The sequence below is a fragment of the Pararge aegeria genome, chromosome 26 (assembly GCF_905163445.1).
Source record: "Pararge aegeria chromosome 26, ilParAegt1.1, whole genome shotgun sequence".
Taxonomy (NCBI): Eukaryota; Metazoa; Arthropoda; class Insecta; order Lepidoptera; family Nymphalidae; genus Pararge; species Pararge aegeria.
This window is the reverse complement of record NC_053205.1, coordinates 5,144,351-5,164,285: the sequence shown is the minus strand read 5'-3', so window position 1 is coordinate 5,164,285 and position 19,935 is coordinate 5,144,351. Positions and strand designations below refer to the sequence as shown.

At 46.3% G+C, this 19,935-nt stretch overlaps 2 protein-coding genes across 2 annotated transcripts; both read right to left on the bottom strand.

The window, feature by feature from the left end:
- Positions 1 to 7,749: 7,749 nt before the first annotated feature.
- Positions 7,750 to 9,809, bottom strand: LOC120635052. The gene is made up of 2 exons (XM_039905957.1): positions 9,592 to 9,809; positions 7,750 to 8,516 (listed from the first exon to the last, which is right to left on the bottom strand). The coding sequence occupies exons 1-2, from the start codon at positions 9,731 to 9,733 to the stop codon at positions 7,750 to 7,752; spliced, it is 909 nt and encodes a 302-aa protein (XP_039761891.1). The 5' UTR covers positions 9,734 to 9,809.
- Positions 9,810 to 15,482: 5,673 nt separating this feature from the next.
- LOC120635095 (piggyBac transposable element-derived protein 4-like) lies at positions 15,483 to 19,759 on the bottom strand. The gene is made up of 4 exons (XM_039906008.1): positions 18,400 to 19,759; positions 17,961 to 18,194; positions 17,776 to 17,877; positions 15,483 to 17,619 (listed from the first exon to the last, which is right to left on the bottom strand). The coding sequence occupies exons 1-4, from the start codon at positions 18,550 to 18,552 to the stop codon at positions 15,901 to 15,903; spliced, it is 2,208 nt and encodes a 735-aa protein (XP_039761942.1). The 5' UTR covers positions 18,553 to 19,759; the 3' UTR covers positions 15,483 to 15,900.
- Positions 19,760 to 19,935: the final 176 nt, after the last annotated feature.

Genomic DNA, 19,935 nt, shown 5'->3' with positions numbered 1-19,935 from the left:
TCTGCAGTGGGCGAGTACTGCCCTTGTAGCCGTTGATTGCGTGGCCCAGAAGGAACAGGCGAAGGCGAGGTGGTCTTCAGCTGCACCAGGAGACGGCACGTTGACGGTGACGTCGACAACCACAGGGAGTCGAACCCGAAGCGAGGCAGGCGAAGACGAGGTGGTCTTCAGCTGCACCCGGAGATCGGCGTCGGAGGTGACGTCGACAACAACAGGGAGTCGAACCCGGAACTTGAAACTTGAAACTTGAGACTTGAGGCGAGGCAGGCGAAGACGAGGTGGTCTTCAGCTGCACCCGGAGATCGGCGTCGGAGGTGACGTCGACAACAGTAGAGAGTCGAGCCCGGAACTTGGGTTTGAACTCGAACTTGAAGCGAGGAACTCGAAACTTGAAGCGAGGAACTCGAAGCGAGGCAGGCGAAGACGAGGTGGTCTTCAGCTGCACCCGGAGATCGGCGTCGGAGGTGACGTCGACAACAGCAGAGTGTGAACTCGAGACTTGATCTCGAACTTGAGAAACTCGAAACTCGAACCCTGGAATTTTCGTCCAGCGTGTGAAAAATAATTCCGCTTCAACTCGTTTGATTGCAAACACGTGGCTCAGCTAAGCGGCAAGCACTGCGCAAGATGGCGGATGCGTTGTTCACAATCAGACGGAGTTTACATTATGAGAGCGTGAGAAGCATTAAAATAAAACAAAAGACATTAAGACTAATATTAATTAAAAGATAGCAAATAGCAAAAGGTACGTGAGGTTATTAGCAAAATACAGAGAACTACTATAGTATGAGAATCTGGGAATTTATCGAAATAGGAAACTTAATTATAAAAAAAATAGGAATTAAAACATTTAGATGAAATTTTAACAAAGAATATGCAAGGATTAAGCCAAATATGATCGATTGCATGGGTCAATGTGCGAGAACAAAGAACAAAGGCAACGAGCGTAATGGCCGACCCGCATGCGTGTAATTTACCTAATTAAAAGATATTCTAACGTCTAAACTTTAAGGAATCGTTCAACACTTACCCGATACACGGGGTTTAGATAGCTCGAGGGTAAGTATCCTTAAGGTCTAAGGCAAAAAAACAGCAATCAGGTGAGAGTCGTAAAAAGAAATAATGCGGCGGCGGCCGCACTGCGGCCGCGCGCCGTCCAGCCTCTAGCAGAGACCTGGGCGACTGACGAGCCGTGCGAAGTTAGAAAGACGCGAGCGCGGTTGGTCCCCGCGCACCGCTCCCCTCGCGCCGGGATCCAGTTTCGCGACATTTCGGAAGATTGCCCGCGCGCAAATTAATATAATCATCGGGTTTATCATAGATAAAGTGCTATAATTCCCTATTTCCTAACACGCGCAAAGTTTGACAGACTAACGACTTGTGCGGTGTTGCGAGGCCAACCGACTTGAGCGCTGTCACTATTTTTTAAATTACGGCTTCTGATTGGCTGAAATCTCTATCAAGTGACCAATGGTTCGACGCGTATTACGCAGCTACATCCAATGGCATTCAAATCTAAAAACCGCCATTTTCACTTGATTCGGTGTTGTAAGCTAAGGGACGAGGCGTCTTTTCTGTGGCCGACGCTGCCGCACTTTCCGCAGACCACATCCTTCGACTTGCAGTATTTTTCGGGGTGTCCGTAGACTTGGCACTTGGCGTTCGCAGACCTCCACCGCCTGCCATCCGATGAAGACCCGCTCCTTAGTTTGGAGTGCCCCCCGGGGCACTCCAAAACAACTGTTGTTGTACCAAACCTGCCGTTTTTCTTAAATATCTTCGTTTGGGCCCTTAGTTTCTCAAGGGACCAGTCCGAACTGAAGCGCAGGTTTTGGTCGTGCAGGGCCAGCAGCACTTCCTCCGACTTGGGGTTGCCATCGATACCCCGGAGACGTACCTTCGGTGCCACTTTCTTCGGCTCCGAAACCCGAAGCGTGGCTGGTGCTGCGTTGCGGAGCCGGTCAGCGTCCGACGGGGATGTGGTCTGCACCACGACGCCTGCGTTTCCTAATTTGCGCACCTGTGCGATCTGCACATCTAGTACTCTGGGGTTCACCGCCCTTTTCAGTTCTGCCTTAGTGGCGCAGAACCTCCACCTGGTCCGAAGCCGGGTAGAAAGCTAGCACAGGGCCCTGTGCCCGAGGGATAGGGACCGAAGGAGCACGGCTTGAGACTTTTAGCGCCGACGCATATGACGGAGTAGTGGCCGTAGCTGGACCGCCAGCGGAGCCCTGAGTACCTCGGCACTTCTTTCCAACTCCGCGCACCTTGCGCTACCTCTCGCCAGTTCAGCCTCCATTTCACTTAGACGCAGGCTAAGGGCGGCTACCACCGCCAAGGTGCCCTGCACGCTTGAACTGATGGCGTTCGTTCCTTCTTTCTTGATTTTTGAGGTTGGGCCCGTCACAGCAGCCCTGATGGACGACAGATTCTTGTTTACCCGGTGAGCAGCTCAAGCTTTGAGGCCCGGGACAGCATGGGAGAGCCCTCTTGACCTCCATGGTCGCTGCCCGTGGGAGCAGCCTCAGCCTCCGGCGTTGCAGGGCGGCTTGACTGAGGCGGACCGGGCCTCAAGGTGGCCCCCGTTATCGAGGGCACACGGGCAGGCGTGGCCGGGCGGCAGAGGCGCACCTTGTCAGACGGTCTTCGCTCCTCCGGCGAAGTTAGTGGGCCCTTGCCTCGTGTCATTGTAACTGGTGGCTTTCCAGGCGGAGATCTATTCTTCCGCGGAGGAACCGTAGGAGACTCCACCGTTACCGAGCCAGGCGGGGTTCGCGCCAGAGACGCTCGCGGGGCGAAGGGGGAGGACGCATCCCCCCCCCGGCTGGTCCTGTTCCTCCTCCGTGCTGCAGTCGCTCTCCGATGACGGAGATGAACACAATGACGGCTGGCTATTTATCAAAATAAAATAAAAATAATATAAAAGTAAATTGGACCGACCAAAGTCGGGACCCAACTTGGGTCCGAGTGTGTATACGACACTAGGGATGGCGATTCTTTACGAAAAAGATCGATTTTTAAATCGATTCGAATCGTAGTCTAATGAATCGATTCACGAAAAAATCGAGGCCTACAAAATCGATTCTTAAAAAATCGATCTTTTTTTCAAGTTTGCGTTTACAATGTAAATTTGTATCAATTTTACTAAAAACAAGATTAATATTGCATTTAACGATATCTTATCAATAAAATCCGGGAATTCAAAAATAAGAATTATTTTTATTACCGTATCAAACTATAAGATCAACTATAAAAAAAAATAAGTATTTATATACTGAATGTTTTTATTGATTGCAAAAAAGTAAAAAATAAGGTAAGAGTTAAAAGTTTAAATATTAAGCATTGGGAATTATAACTGGGTTGGTTCCCAATGCTCAATATCTAAACTTTTTAAAAACCACAGTCTGTCAAGCCTTTTGGGATCCAAGCGGTTACGCTCATCACTGCGATGCGATGTTTCCAGCAATTGAAAACAGGCGCTCACAAGGAACGGATCATCCAACGATACTCATATACATCATGGCGATTGGGTGAACGTGATGATAAATGGAGCTCTTTTGTTCTTGCCAGTAAAGTACAGAATCATACTTCAGGTGCACAACTGCCTGCGATAAATAATGTTTGAATTCTTCATTTAAGCCTTGATTTTCCTGTGCAAGTGCATTGCATAAAGAGAGTTGCTTTTTCACAAGCAACTTATGAAAATCCCATATTCCGTTTTTCATATCCTTATCAGTGCTTTCTATTGCGTCGACTTCCACACTATTTGTTTGTGGAAGTGATTGTCGTGTAATATCCAAAATTGAAGTGTTTATTTTATTTATCGCTCGAGAACAGGCTACATGGTCAGTAAAATGATTTTTTTTTAAATCTAGGATCTAAAATGGTCGCAGCAGCTAACAAATGAACTTGTTCAACATTTCCAAATCTTTTCTTCAAGCCGTCCACAATTAAATATTCCTCCAGTTCTTTCTCGATAGCTTCTACATGTTGTACATCCTGTATTGGGTTCGGTAAGAATTGAGTCTCCAGATAATCCGCGAAGATCTCCGCTCGGTCCTCGGCTTGGTAGCGGGGGGTTCCGTCACCGGCCTTGAGGGGCCTAATCGGAGTGGATTTTCCGGACAGTCGGCGGCATAGTCGGTGCACGTTTGTGTTGTCTTCGCCTGCCCGCTCGATGACAGAGCGCCAGGATTCGACGGCCGCTGTTTCGAGGGCCTCTTGAGTTGAGTCTCGATCTCATATTCGGGCATCGCAGGTTTTGCCACTTCCTACGTAGCTTTCTCTTCTGCTCAATCATCGCCTTTATATGAGCAGGGAGCTGGGGCGGTCTTCTCGTGGTTGCAGCGTCTAGTCTGGACTGTCGAAGTGCGGTAGACATAGTGGCGCTAAAGTCCAAGGCGAGTCGGTCGACGTCTGCTGGGTTCTTCATTCCAAAGTCCTGGCGCTGTTTGGGGGCCGACGGTGTTGTTATGGTCGGTGTGGTATTCAGTGTTAGGAGTACTACTTGGTGGTCTGAGATTAAGTGGTCGTCCAGGACGTCAATCGTTGGCGCAACGGCGAGGCCGCGCGTGATTGCTAGGTCGATGACGTCAGGCATGAAGGATGCGCCGTATGGGTAGTGGGTTGGCACTTCTGGTCCCAGCACCCCGTAGCCGTGGCGGTCTGCGTCGTCCAGGAGGCGCCTGCCATCTGGGTTAACAGAGGAGGAGTTCCACGCTGTGTGTTTTGCGTTAAAATCTCCAGCGATGATCGTAGGCAGTGGCGAGTCCAGCAGGGTGTGGACATCAGCCACTGCAATTCGATTCGCTGGAGGCTTGTAGAAGGCGTAAACGCGGGTAGGCTTGCGGTCGACACAAACTTCCACGCCCAAGGCGTATGATGTCTGCAGCTGAGGTACTGGTAGCGCTTGGTGGATGACGTTCCGGCGGACCAGGACTGCTAATCCCCTGTACGCAGTCCTGGTCGGTGAGACGTGATCTTCCCTGTAGGTTTAGTAGCCAGGGATCTTCAGTTTGTTCGCTGGCCTGAGATGCGTCTCATTTATCAGGCCGATGTCTACCCGGTGCTGTGAGAGAAGGTGCCTCAATAGGTGGACTTTTTGTGAAGAAAGTCCGTCGGCGTCCAATGCAATGTGGAGTTCAGTTATTGCAGAGCTCCATGATGCAATTTTGCAGCGGGATTGGGTCTCGCTGCTCCTGTAGAGCTATCAGCACCTGGTTGAGGGTGCCGATAATTCTGGTTGTCCTAGGGTCCAAGGGCCCGCGGGCCGGTTGTGACTCCGGCTGCGGGAATGCCACTCGCTTCGCCTTCGTCCCCCTTTCGGGGGCAGCGACCACGGTGGGCTTGGACGGTCCGGCGGGCTGCACTGGAGGCTGCACCGTCGTCATGTTGGGAGGCGCCGTTGTAGGTGGCGCGCACTGCTTGCGCGCTTTGGCGCGCTTGCCGCAACGCTTGCGGCGTCGCTTGTGGCCCTGCTGCTGTCCTGGCTGGTTGGCAGCGGCCGTCAGCGAGCCGGGTGCGTCTGCTTCTCCTCTCAGAGTGGCAGCAGTGGTGGCGCGCGCAACTGTGGCAGTGCGCGCTATGGTACCTGCTCGGCGGTTGCGGGCCTCCTTTCGGAAGACTGCGCAGGCTGCGTTGTTCGCCGTGTGTGCCTCCCCACAGTTGGCGCACGTCGGCGGCTCCTCCAAGGGACGAGGTCAGTCCCGGGCTAGGTGACTTCCCCCACATCTTACACAGGCAATAGGCCTGTGGCAGTTGTGGGAGGAGTGCCGGAACTGCTGGCAACGGTGGCATTGCGCGGGCCCCTTCCTGCCGCGCCATGCCTCGATGATTACGCCGGGCATACAGAGGAGCTCGCGCACCTCGTATATGCCCGGGGTGAGGTCCGACGTACGCTGCAGCTGCGCGTACATTAGACAGCCCGGTCTGCCCGGGCGGGCGGGGATCGCACGCACGTGCTCCGGCATGTAGCCGAGCTCGCGCAGCTCCTGCTCCACAAGTGCCGGATCCGTGTCAGCCGGCAGGCCGCGGATCGCCACTTTGAGGCTCCTCTCCGCTGGTAATGAGTAGCAGAACCAGGAGATTCCGCTAGCACCCTCCAGCTGGGTCAGGTACCACTGGTAATGAGTGGCAGAACCAGGAGATTCCGCTAGCACCCTCCAGCTGGGTCAGGTACCGCTGGATGAGGCGGAACTCCTGGTCCGACTTGGGTATGTTTCCCGGGCTTGCCGCTGGTGGCAGACCGGGAACCCATTCGGGGAGGAGAGGCGTGTAGTTCCGAACGCCGCCGCTGGACGCAGTGTGTTCGGTAGGCAGTCACGCGAAACCGAACTTGTAGCGGACCCGAGCGCCGGTGCATGCGAGTGCACTCGACGGCAGCCGAGCACGTCATCGCGTGATTTGACCGCGTGAGGCGAGGTTTTATGCTCACAGAAGCGCGCGCATATCGGTATCTTTATAGGAGTATATGCGAGACAAGGATGCAAATACAGGTAAAAGAGATAGCAATATTAGTAGACAGAGATAGTGATACATAAAGAGTGAAGCGGTATGTTTCATACCCAAGTCCCTTATACACCAAACGGACGCCCTTGCCGTTTGGTGTGTGTCCCAGGAGCCTCTTCAGCTCCCGGAAGTGGTGCGGCCAATCCGGCACCGTCTCCACTATCAGTGGAGGGTATTTGGCTGCAGGCTTCGGCGCTCCTCCGATATCGATGGTAGCGGCAGGGGCAGCAGCAGCGGCGGCTGTGGCGTCGTTTGCAGCGACGTTGGTGGCGTGGCGCGGGCAGGGACCGCACCAGCGGTCTGCCGAGTCCGGGCGGCATATGTCGGGCTCGGGGACGCCGAAGCGTTCATCGGCGAGCTCGGCGATAGCGCGGGCATGTTTGGCGGCGTGAACGCTGCCGGGATCCTGGGTCCCCGTTGTGGCGGGGATGGGAATCTTCCCACGGCGATGTCCGCCTGTACGGCGGTGAATCGCGGTGAGCACGGGGATGGTACTGGTGCTGCGGGTCTGCATCGCCGTGGGCGCAGCAGCAGCGGTTCTAGTCCCTGGGTTGGGAGGCACGTCAGCGGTGGTCTGGAACGTAGTCGGTGTCGCCTGCCGAGACGGCGCCGGCGACAGAGAGAGCGGGCTTGCGGTGAATGCTCCTTCTCCCGCTCCGGAGGAGGGCCCAGCACCGTGGGCCTTGGTGGTGCGGGTGGCAAGGGTGGCCTGGCCGGTCGCGATGATCGCGTCCAGGCCGACCTCAGGCTCCTCTCACACCTCCGCTGCGAAACTTCAGTTGCGAAACCGCTGTAGGAATTCCGCTGCGATAAAGTGTAGTTGTGTAGTTGCGGAACGGGCGTCGGAACCTGCTAGTCATCAGTCAGCCATCGGAGCGAAATGTCGTCGTTATCAGAGTCAGAGGAGGAGGAAATATTATTGTGGACTTTAACTTAGAAAAGGCGTAAATCTCGTAGAATTTGGGTGCACGAGATTAATGAAAAAAGGAAGAAATTAGGAGAAAACCTATTATGTAAAGAACTAGAGTCACATGAAGATCGTTTTTATACATATTTTAGAATGAGCCCAGGGAGTTTTGAAGATCTACATAATCTTTTGAAGCCACATATTACTAAACAAAATACAAGGTTTAGGGAAGCTATTTCTAGCAGAGAAAGATTAGCCTTAACTTTGAGGTAAGTAAATTATTTATTTATTTATTAATCATTAATACAAAAAAAATATTCGGCATGTTACTAACTCTACGATAAGTGAAACATGTTGATTTGTTCATGATCATTTTGATTTGAGGTTGTTAAATCAGTAGGTATAGCCGTATTGCCCTCTTGTGGAAGAATATAATAATTAGCATTGTCAGTAACTGTTGCGTCACTGATCATGGAGTAATTTCCTGGAGTAGCCGGAGAATGCGTGGTATCACTTAGAACAGAGTAGTTGAAACTACCCGTTGCAGTAGAGTTGCTGTTAGAAGTTACAGCCTCCAGATCACTTAATTCAGCCTCCATCAAAATTCGGGCGATATCAAATTTTGCTTTTATTTGTGTTCGCTTTGATAGTTTTTTGAAAGTATCAGCGTATCCCAAAAATAATAAATCTACTCCATCACATTTTACATCAACTTTATCTTCACTTCTGTTGCGATCTCTTCTATTTTGTAAGTACTGGATCATTCTATCTGTTGGATCCGGATCCGGATTACTTCTCCTATGCCTTCTATAAATTTGTTGGGCGTTTTGAGTTTCTTGCGGGCGGGTATCTTGTGCAACGTCTTGTGTAGTTACGTCTCCCGTAGATTGAGAGTTAGTAGAATTAACTTCTTCAACATTCAGAGATGCCATACTACCTTGAGTCTCATTCAATGTAATTGCTGGATCAATGAAATTCATTTGATCTGCCCAAGTCCAATTTTGAAGCTTTTTTGCAGCTTGTCCACTTGTACTCTTTTTAGATAATTTGTACTTTTTGTAGGAGTCTTTTAAATTCTTCCACTTCGCTTTCAAAGTTACGACTGAAAAATAACAAAATAAGACAAAATTAATATTATTTCAAAATTAATATTATTTTCATTGCAGATTCCTAACTACTGGAGATTGCTATAAGACATTATCGTTTTCATATCGTATAGGAAATTCAACAGTTTCAAAAATAGTGACCGAAGTATGTCAGGAAATATGGAATGTTTTACAACCATTAGCCATTCCACAACCTACACAAGAAATGTGGCTCAATATCGCAGAAGACTTTTTTGGGAAATGGGGATTTCCTCATTGCCTGGGTAGCGTGGATGGAAAGCATATTACCATTAAATGCCCTCCAGATAGCGGCTCAATGTTTTACTGTTACAAAAGTAAATTTTCTATTGTGTTATTGGCTGTTGTAGACGCTAATTACAAATTCATATATGTTGACATTGGATCGTTTGGAAAAGATTCTGATAGTACTATATTTGAAAAAACACCTTTTTTACAACTATTGCGAACTGGTCAACTTAATGTACCAAATGCCCAACCATTACAACAAGGCACAGATCCTTTGCCTTATGTTTTAATAGGGGATGGTGCCTTTAAGCTGGAAACGTTTTTGATGAGACCTTTTGTAAGAAAAGCGGCTATGCAAGATAGAGATAAAAAGAGATTTAATCAGGCGCTCAGTCGAGCACGTGTAGTTGTGGAATGTGCTTTTGGAATAATGGCACAGAAGTTTAGGATTTTCCTAAGACCTTTCGAAACAGATTTGACAAACACAATAAAAATTGTAAAAGCAGCTTGTTGTTTGCACAACTTTATACAGACGAAAGAGTCAGCCGTACATACCAGTTCCAGCTTTGAAATAGAACAGCTAGGTGCCTTTCTACCACAAAATAGACCTGGCAACCGACAGAGAGCATCGTCGGCAGCGTTTGAGGTCAGAGATAAATTCGTTCAATATTTTACACAAACGCAGAGAACTTAACGTTATCATAATATTATCTATAATAAGTACAAATAAATAATTATACATATAATACATAATATTATCTTATAAGCAAAATAAACAAATACATTACAAATACAGTCTATTATTATTATAAAAAGACTACATACCTTCCTCATTTAATTCCCTCTGGATTTCTCTCCATGCCTGCAGTTTTTTCATATTATTTTTATAATCCGGATGATTTAATAAATAAAGAATAGGTCTATTTCTGACCTCTTGAATTAATTTTTCTGTGAAATCGACGTCCATTTTATGAAATAAATGTAGTTTCGCTTTTAATTTTTGTCGATTTCCACAAACACGTGCGAAAACAACGCGGCACCGCAACAAAATGGCGGCCGGAGCGCGGTAGTGTGGCTGGCGTCGGAGTATTATCGACGAAACCGCGCGGGGAAAGATATAGAATATAGTTAAATCTATGCGTTAGAACAGGCAGTTCCGTGGCAGTTCCGCTTCTCCTACATACGGACAAAACACAGCGAAATTAATGCGGTTCCGCTGTTATGGTTTCGCAGCTGAGGTGAGCTACGGGCTTCAAGCGCGGCGGTAGTGTTCCGCACGAACACTCTGCGCCTTATAGCGCGCGGGCGGTTGGCACGCCGCTGCGGTAACCCCACCGACCCGGTCAACGGCAACGTCTCCACTATCAGTGGAGGGTATTTGGCTGCAGGCTTCGGCGCTCCTCCGATATCGATGGTAGCGGCAGGGGCAGCAGCAGCGGCGGCTGTGGCGTCGTTTGAAGCGACGTAGTCGGTGTCGCCTGCCGAGACGGCGCCGGCGACAGAGAGAGCGGGCTTGCGGTGAATGTTCCTTCTCCCGCTCCGGAGGAGAGCCCAGCACCGTGGGCCTTGGTGGTGCGGGTGGCCTGGCCGGTCGCGATGATCGCGTCCAGGCCGACCTCAAGCGCGGCGGTAGTGTTCCGCACGAACACTCTGCGCCTTATAGCGCGCGGGCGGTTGGCACGCCGCTGCGGTAACCCCACCGACCCGGTCCCCGGGGCTTGGCGCTGGCGGCAGACCGGGAACCCAATCGGGGAGGAGAGGCGTGTAGTTCCGAACGCCGCCGCTGGACGCAGTGTGTTCGGTAGGCAGTCACGCGAAACCGAACTTGTAGCGGACCCGAGCGCCGGTGCATGCGAGTGCACTCGACGGCAGCCGAGCACGTCATCACGTGATTTGACCGCGTGAGGCGGGGTTTTATGCTCACAGAAGCGCGCGCATATCGGTATCTTTATAAGAGTATATGCGAGACAAGGATGCAAATACAGGTAAAAGAGATAGCAATATTAGTAGACAGAGATAGTGATACATAAAGAGTGAAGCGGTTGTTTACAATTTGGTTAGCTTCAGTATGGTTGGTGACGGGGAAGCATCGACAGTTTAATTTAAATAAATCTTATGTTACGTATAACTATTCACATAATCTTATACTTAATTTTACAGCTATAAATCATATTTTGCTCGCTATTTATTACTAATAAACTATACTCTAAATAGACTTATCGGAGATTAGGTCTCGCAACTAACTTATATTTTTCATACGAATAACCATATATATCTACATTATTGACTATTAAAACAACTTCCTTATTATAATAATCAACTGTTTGATACAAGGTCTCGCAAAAGTATTGAAGCAATAAGTACCTAAATTGATTAAGTAAATTAACAAAATTTACTTAATCAATTTAGGTATCGTGAATCTTCAACAGTCTCCCCTCCGTGCGAAGATGACATCTGGAGCACTTCATGTTGAGGAGGAAGATGGCGCGATTTTCACTAGGCGGGAAACCGGTCGCTTTAGTATTCCGGCGGTAGTGCGAACGTCCACTATACGTGTTTTTCCGTCTGGTCCGGGGTAGGTTTGGATGATTTCACCTCTTCGCCAGGTGCCTCGGGGAAGGGAATTATGGATTATTATTACAATGTCGCCGATGGTTGGGTTAATGAATCCATTTTGTGTGATATATGGTGCCCGCTTAATCTTACAATCAGAAAGTGGTTTGCAGTTAAACCTTCTTGGTCGTCTGGATCTAGGGATACCTCTGTTATAGGTCTTGAATTTATGAGGTGTTCTGCTTCTAGAAGTAATGTATGTAATATTTCTTCTTGAGGATGTCGTGTATTAAGGGTAGCGGTTAGTGCGGTTTTAACTGATCGCACTAGTCTCTCCCATGCTCCTCCCATGTGTGGAGCTCCTGGAGGTATGAATTACCATTGAATTCCTTTTTCTTTGGATTTATCTATCATTTTTTCAAACGCTGTCTTGATTTCTTTATTTGCTCCGATGATATTTGTTCCATGGTCTCTAAACATCGTTTTAGGTGTCCCTCGACGTGCTATCATTCTTCGCAGTGTGAGTATCATGTTATCTGCTGACGAGGATGTAGCAATCTCCAGATGAACTGCTCGCGTTGTGAGACATGTATATAAAGCCACCCAGCGTTTATCTGTTTTTCTGCCAATTTTTATGGTTATTGGTCCGAAATAATCTACAGCAGTGCAGGTGAACGGGTATTGTTTGTGTTGCAGGCGTTCCACCGGTAAGTCTCCCATAGGTGTCGTGATAGGAACGGCTTTGTGTATTCTACACCATTGGCATTCTCTTGCTATAATTTTGACGGTGTTTCGAAGGGATATCACGTAGTATTTCTGTCGAATCTCGTTCATTATCGTGTTGTGATTATCGTGATTATATTCTTGATGGTAATGGTTCACGATTAATCGTGTACTCGGGTGTTTTCCATCGAGTATTATGGGTTTTTTTTAGGAAATCGCTATGTTGTTGGCAGCGGACAGGCGGGTTTCGAGATGCATTATATCATCTTCTATAACGGCGGTGAGTCTTCTAAGGCGAGATCCTTTGGCGAACTTCTTGTGATCTTTAAGGTTTTGAATTTCATTCTTAAAACTGTCATTTTGAATTCGTTGTATCAACATTGTTTCAGCTTGCTTGATGTATTTTCTTGATAATGGTATTAGTTTGTTCACGGTTTTTATAGTTGGTTCTTGATTCTCGGGTGTTTCTTGAGTCATCTGTTTTTTATACGGTTTCCAGGCTTTATCCTTGATGATTCGTTTAGTGGCGGTGACTTTGTCGGGTTTATTTATTAATGTTTTAAAAACTTCGACGCTTTGTATGAAGCGTGCTGAGGCTCGTAGGTAACGAGTCCATGATGAGAAACGACTGACGTCTGGTATAGGTGGTTGAACGAGACGAGATCTTGAGGCCATTCGTTGCAGTCAAGTTTTAAGAATTCTGGACCGTTGAACCATCGATGGTTGCTGTCGAAATTTCGGGGTGCCGATCTAGTTGCGTCGTCAGCTACGTTTTGTTTAGTACGTATCTCCATTCTGATGTTTTCGAGAGTTCTTCTATTTCGGCTAGTCTGTGTGCGACGAAGGTTTTGAACGTGCGTGGGTCGGATTTGATCCATGCTAATACCGTTCGATAGTCTGACCAGTAATACTTCTTCTTAATATTGGTGTCCATTTCTTGGTGAATGCTGTTTGCTAGATGGCAGCCAAGCACTGCGGCTTGTAATTCTAATCGTGGTATAGAGGTAGGTTTGAATGGGGCCACCTTGGCTTTTGCAGCTATTAGTTTTATGCTGACCTGGTTGTTCATAGCAGTTCTCCAGTATGTTGTAGCGGCATAAATGGTTTCCCTGGCGTCTACGAAGGTATGTAGTTCCCGCCCCTTGTTACAGGAATCTGTACATCGTGGAACGTTTAGATCTTGTAGACATGCTAGGTTGTTGAGCCATTTTGACCAATGGTCTCTAAGCGTGTCGGGTATGTGGTCGTCCAAATTTATTCCGGTGCGCCATAGTTACTGTATAAGTGTTTTTTCCTTGTATTAAAACTGTAGGACGCAGCTAACCTATCAAACCACGTGCGCCCATGTGCGCACCACGTAGTTTTCTTATGCACCGAAATAACACTATTAAAGTCTAGATTTCTAATGAACAATTATTGTAACTAGTAAAACTATGCACTAATCATTAGCTGGGTCCTTTCCCGTAGTACAAACTAACACGTATTAAAGTTAAAAGGCAAGGAAATAAAACTAATCTCCACGAGTCCTATCTCACACACAATGAGGGCAAGAAATGGCCCTTACCGACGTCCTTTCGTCATATGAATGCACAATAGAAAAACACTAAAAGCTGAGATAATATAGCTTAAAATAATTTTTATAATGCAGAGCACTCGCAAACACGTCCGATCGCCACGGCGGATGCGTAGCAAGTCTGCTATAGCAGACAGGCGATAGGCAGCTTCCTTGAGGCACTCCGGCTCGGATGTATCTTCAGCTTGTTCGCTGGCCTGAGGTGCGCCTCATTTATCAGGCCGATGTCTACGCCGCGCTGTGAGAGTAGGTGCCTCAAAAGGCGGACTTTTTGTGAAGAAAGTCCGTCAAAGAAATGGAGTTCAGCTATTGCAGAACTCCATGATGCAGGCTAGGATCAGCGGGATTGGATCGCGCTGCTCCACCTGGTTGAGGGTGCCGATAATTCTGGTCGTCCGTCCGTCTGGTCCAAGGGCCCGCGGGCCGGTTGTGACTCCGGCTGCGGTACTGCCACTCGCTTCGCCTTCGTCCCCCTTTCGGGGGCAGCGACCACGGTGGGCTTGGACGATGTAGTAGGTAGCGGTGCCAACGGCGGTTGGTTGCTAGTCGACTGCGGCTGCGGGGCGAGGGGTGCATTTGGCTGTTTTTGGGCCCGTTTTCCGCGTCTGCGACGGCGTTTTCGGCCCAGGTTTCCTTTACCCGGCTAGTTGGCGGCCGCTGTAAGCGACCCAGGAGCGTCAGCCTCTCCTTCCAGGGCTGCAGTGGGCGCGGCGCGCACAGTGTTGGTGCGAGCGATAGTCCCCGCCTGGTGGTTTTTACCATTAACTTTTTTTATTTCCTTGCGGAAAATAGGGCAACCGGCATTGTTTGCCGTGTGTGCGTCTCCTTAGTTGGCGCATGTCGGCGGCTCCTCTAGGGGGCGTTGGCAGTCTCGAGCTGCGTGATTTTCACCACATCGCACGCAGGCAATGGGCCTGTGGCAGTTGTGGGACGAGTGCCTAAATTGTTGGCATCGGTGGCACTACGCGGGTCCTTTCCTACCGCGCCATGCTTCTATGGTAATCCCGGGCATACAAAGCAGTTCGTGTACTTCGTATATGCCCGGGATGAGGTCTTGTGTCCGCTGCAGTTGCGGGAACATTAGGCAGCCCGGTCTGCCCGGGCGGGCGGGAATCATGCGCACGTATTCTGGCGTAAAGCAAAGCTGGCGAAGCTATTCTTCTACTAGTGCCGGTTCAGTGTTTACCGGCAGGCCGCGTATTGCCACTTTAACACTTCTTTCAGCGGGCAATGAGTAGCAGAACCAGGAGATCCCGGCGGTACTCATCAGCTGCGTGAGATAGCGCTGGATGAGGCGGAACTCCTGGTCTGATTTTGGGATGAAGCGAACTCCCTACCCGTATGATCGTCCGTTAGGGTTGTGGCCAATCCGGTAGCGATTCCACGATGAGTGGGGGTAGCGGTCCGCCGACTTTGGTGCTGGTATGGAAGTGGCAGAAGTGGAGTTCGCGGTTGTAGGGTTAGTGCTCTTAAGTGGCCTTTTCAATGCGGTGGCCGTCGCGTATGATGGGCCTGCCATCGTGGTCCCCGAAGATGGGCTTGGTGACAGGATCGGCATGCTTGGAGGTATGTAAGCTGCCGTGGATTGCGTCTGACAAATATATTTTTGGACTCTCATATAAATTGTAGTGGTCTTTTTTACCATTAACTGATTTAACCTTTGGTATGCCGGACGCAGCCATTTGACAATTACGCTATCTGCCGCGAAAAACAGAGTGATACGAACGCGCGGATCCGCGTTCCGGCAAAGCCATGTATATTTGTACAAAGGATGTTCCATTTTTTTTAATTTTTAAATTTTATTTTGTACTTTATTATTGTATCACCTACTGTAACTATTTTAGTTTAGAAATAAAACAATGTGAACTAAGTAGGTATAGTGGAATGGTTTTATTACAAAAACAAAAAATGCTACATAAATTCAAATCGACTCGAATCGATAAAGTTATTTTCATATTCATGAATGCATGTCTATCATCATCAGCCTTCGTTCTAAACGACTCCACTGCAGGAGCATGGCCTACCCAATCAGGATCATAATCCACCGCGCTGACCCAGTGCGTGTTGGTGGATATCACAAGTCCTCAAACTTGCTAGGTTCTTCGACTTGCTGGTTTCCTCACGATGTTTTCCTTCACCGTTTAAAGTCAGTGGTAATTTTTCTTAGAAAAATACGGACTTGAAAAATATCATTGGTCCGCGCCGGGATTTGAACCACGACCTCCCGTATGAGAGGCGAGCGCTCTACCGCTAGGCCACCACGACTTCTGCATGTCTATGTCTATTCATAATTCGTGATAGGTACGCCAACATTGGCCTACACACAGGAACACTTTACACTGCGAGCAAATTATGTTTGTTTCCTTTCGTTGTTTGTTAGCTAGGCATTGCACACAACGTCCTCGTTTCTGGCGATTTTGACGTTTATTAGTCCGGTTTGTTGTGTCAACTGGTATGTAGTCTGGGACATGTCCATTACAGCTTCGACTGTTATCTCCGGACGACACACTGGTATTAGGCCTTATGCGCTGTATTTTATTATGTTCCTTACAGAGTGCATCTGCTAGAATTAAACGAAATTTCCTGTGACTGTAATTTGCTGCGCTGCGACATTTATGTATGATATAACTGTTTAGAATACTGCAGTTCAGCAGGCGCCGAAAAACTTTCAAATACCATTTTAGCCCTCGTTTTCGTTCTAATAAATACATGGAGAGCTTCTGGTCTTTTAAGTCCACGCCCCCCATGTATTTATTATAACTGTGGACTGCAATGGGTTTTTCGTAAGTGACTCCTGCTCGGCGGCCTGGAGCAGTTTCGGGCTTATGAAACGTAGATATTGTGGTCACAAGCTTGACATCTCTCCAAACCGTTACTGCTACGTCACCACAGTGGCGAGAGACAATCTGCCCCCGCTGCAATTGTCTTTCGCTTAAGTTTTTGATATCTGACGGAGTGTCGACTCTTCGTCGATTTAACACTCCGACAACGTCGGTGTGGTTATGCTTCAGGAACCGTGTAAGACTAACGGAATTAAAAAAATTGTCCATGTATAGACAATAGCCTTTTCCTAGATAATCTTCTATCAATTTGAGGACGACTTTTGAAGTTGCGCCAGTAAAGCCATGTATAGGTTCAGAATTTTCACCTTTACCTGCATATATGTATAATTTTACCAGATATCCGGTTTCCGCCTCACAGAGCTCATAAGTTTTAATACCGAATCGTGCTGCCTTAGAACGAATGCACTGAATCCAACTCAGGCGTCCCTTCCACAGCAGCAGCGACTCGTCAATACTTATGGCTCTGTGTGGGATATATATTTCTCCAAATTTTTTGTTGCAGTGTTCCACAATATTAACAACTTTAGATACCTTTCGCTCATACCCGCGAATATTAGGACCGAGTTCATCGTTGTCAACAAAATGTAAAAACCGTAACAGTAAGAGGAACCTGTTTTTGCTCATTAGCTTTCTAAATTCTGGCATGCCTAGTATGCCTGTAGTCCAGTACTCGTCAATTCTGCTTCTGTAGCATATTCCCATATAAATCATAATTCCGAAAAATTTGTATAACTCCTCTACTGTTGTGTCTTCCCACTGATAGAGACGGGATTTAGGTTTAATACCATCCTCGACTTCGGCGGCAGCAGCAATTTTTTGCCATGCGTAGTAGTTAGTTTCTTTGACAATTTTTTCCATTACAGACCTATCCCAGATGGATTTAAATATTTTAATTGGAGTATCTTCCTGCACTGTGGGTCCTGGCTGTACTTCAAATCTCTCTTCTGTACCAGTAAATTCTTCGAAATTTTGAGACCACGTGAAATCATAATTTAACATAACTTCCTCTTCCCCTCTTTCTTCTATTTCTTCCCCTTCTTCTTCTATTTCCAAAATCCTGCGTAAATCATTTTCATCAAGATCGTCTTCTTCGTCATCTTCACTTCCTGAATCGACTGCCAAAGCCTCAGCTAGTTCAGACGTCAGATATGTATTTACGACCTGAAAAACATGTCGGTAGAAATTAAGTTATTCTTATTGAATTAAGTTTAGGACAATTCCAATTTAGATAGATAGGAATTATTGACATAGACAAATATTCTCTACTATAGATTTGACTTGGTATTACAATGGTATCCATGGCTTGTACTGACTAACCTCATGAGAGGGTATAGGTGAAACAGAATCGCTTTCATCTTCAAAATTTAACATTCTGAGTTGCTGCATCTCGTAAGACTCTCTTGCCACATTCCGCACTGGCTGCAAAAAAAGTTTGATTAATTACAATGTTACAAAATGTGCAAAAACGGATATAAAATGTAATTGTACAAATCAATACCAACCTCATTTGAGGGCCCAGGAACGTCAGGATCAGGTGAAAAATTTAAATCTACCCTCCTCCAAATTCGAGGTGCTTCAGAGGATTCTTCGACATTGGCTTTTGTTCTCAGTAATTGGCTGCCAACCTCATTTGAGGGCCCAGGAGCGTCAAGATCAGGTGAAGAATTTAAATCTAACCTCCTCCGGATTCGAGGTCGTTCAGAGGATTCTTCGACATTGGCTGTCGTTCTCAGTACCTACAACGAACGAATATTAATGTAATGTAGAAATTTACACCTGGATTCGAAATAAAATGGTTTAAATAAAAAACCAAGAACCGACTTCATTGAAGTCTCCGCTTAAAAAATAATTATCAGCTGTTTCATCTCAATAGACACAAAATGTATGAAACAGCATCCCCTCTATTTAAAAAGTAATGGCATACATATGTGCAATACATACATGTAATGATCCGGATAGGGATTTTTCCATATATACGGTTTTATCAGGTCGTGCATACAAAGAACCGTTGGGCGAAATCTGTATTTCCATACCCACAATGGGTTGAGTTGCTTCCCACTCAGGTGGTGTAGTATTCCTCACATTTGATTCCATCTAGAAATAAATAAAATAACAGCAAATTGGGAGGTAAAATTATAATGTAAGACATGAAGTCGAAATGTAAATAAATTACCTCTACAACATTTTGTATAGTCTTGCTTTGTCAAAGAATAAAACTAATTATATGTGAATTTTTTTATTAGTTTTAAACAAATAACAGTAACCTTCTCATTGTAATACTTAATTAAATTTTTGTTATTTAGAAATCAGCACAAATGTTACATTCGTCATTTGTGTAATGTTCATATATGGCAAACATACAGTTTCGACACCAAAAATGTTTAGCGTGTAATATCATTTTAAAAGTACTTTTTTTGTCAGTCCGAAGACATAAATGTCGAGGCATTTTAGAATTCGTGCGTTTTTTACATATGAAACAAGCACTTAATTTTATAAAATGAGTCTCTTTCCAAGGCCATATAGCTTCACGAAGACATAGGCAATAATCTCCTTTGTTGAGATACTTATCAACATCTAGGTACACCACCATTATTTTATAACCTTGAAATTAAATTAATAAAATATTGTTAGGTTCAATGCAAGATATCTCAAAATATTTTCTGGACAACTCAATAAAGTAAATAAACAAGTAAAGTGCGTGGTATAAATTTGAACACCCTGTACGTCTTAGCCGGAACGCGGATCCGCGCTCAATATGCGGTAAGACTATCGAAAAACAAAGATTCTGAATAAACTATGAATTATGGACGAAAACACTTTGCAAATTGAAGATCTTGACAAAAAAGTCTTCAAAACTATATATAACACGCACTCAGAATGAAAGAAATACAATAGTTATGAATAAATTTGAAAAAAAAAACTAACCGACAAATCGTTTACTTCTAATTATTTTAGTAATTGCATAAATTTCTCATAAGATTTTATTGAAAACTATTCTAAATGAAAGAAATTATTGAAATAACACAAAAATATACTCACTGTGTCCAGTAATTACAAAAAATCAAACACTTAGTTCTCAACGAAGTCGAGTATTCAGTGACACGAATGAACAAGTTTCTGAACTAAAGACAGGTATAAGAGAATTTGGTACATTCATTCATTCAAGGACGCAAGCGATTTTGACACTTCTGCATCGTTTTTATGAGAGAAAATTATAAAAAATTGTCTGCTGGTCGGAGAGCGTGGATCCACGTTCCGGCAGATAACTGCTTTGCGCTGATCCACGTTCAGGCATACCAGAGGTTAAGAGTGTTGATTTGCTTGTACATTAAGTCAATAGTTTTTTTAGAAAGCTGTGATTTCTAAATAAACTGCAGTCTTCTTCCAGTGATACCATGTAAAGATAAAAAAGCTTTTCTACACACTGGTTTTTCATTGGTATCATCGCCAATCATACGAATCTTGTGAAATTTACTA

What these genes read in the sequence shown, in the direction of transcription:
- LOC120635052 (XM_039905957.1), bottom strand. Translation starts at nt 9,733, where the DNA reads ATGGACGTCGATTTCACAGAAAAATTAATTCAAGAGGTCAGAAATAGA. An exon ending in GAGGGAATTAAATGAGGAAG is followed by an intron (nt 8,517 to 9,591) that starts GTATGTAGTCTT and finishes GTTATTTTTCAG; the next exon opens with TCGTAACTTTGAAAGCGAAG.
- LOC120635095 (XM_039906008.1), bottom strand. Translation starts at nt 18,552, where the DNA reads ATGGAATCAAATGTGAGGAATACTACACCACCTGAGTGGGAAGCAACT. An exon ending in CCCTATCCGGATCATTACAT is followed by an intron (nt 18,195 to 18,399) that starts GTATGTATTGCA and finishes CGTTCGTTGTAG; the next exon opens with GTACTGAGAACGACAGCCAA. An exon ending in TTCCTGGGCCCTCAAATGAG is followed by an intron (nt 17,878 to 17,960) that starts GTTGGTATTGAT and finishes CTTTTTTTGCAG; the next exon opens with CCAGTGCGGAATGTGGCAAG.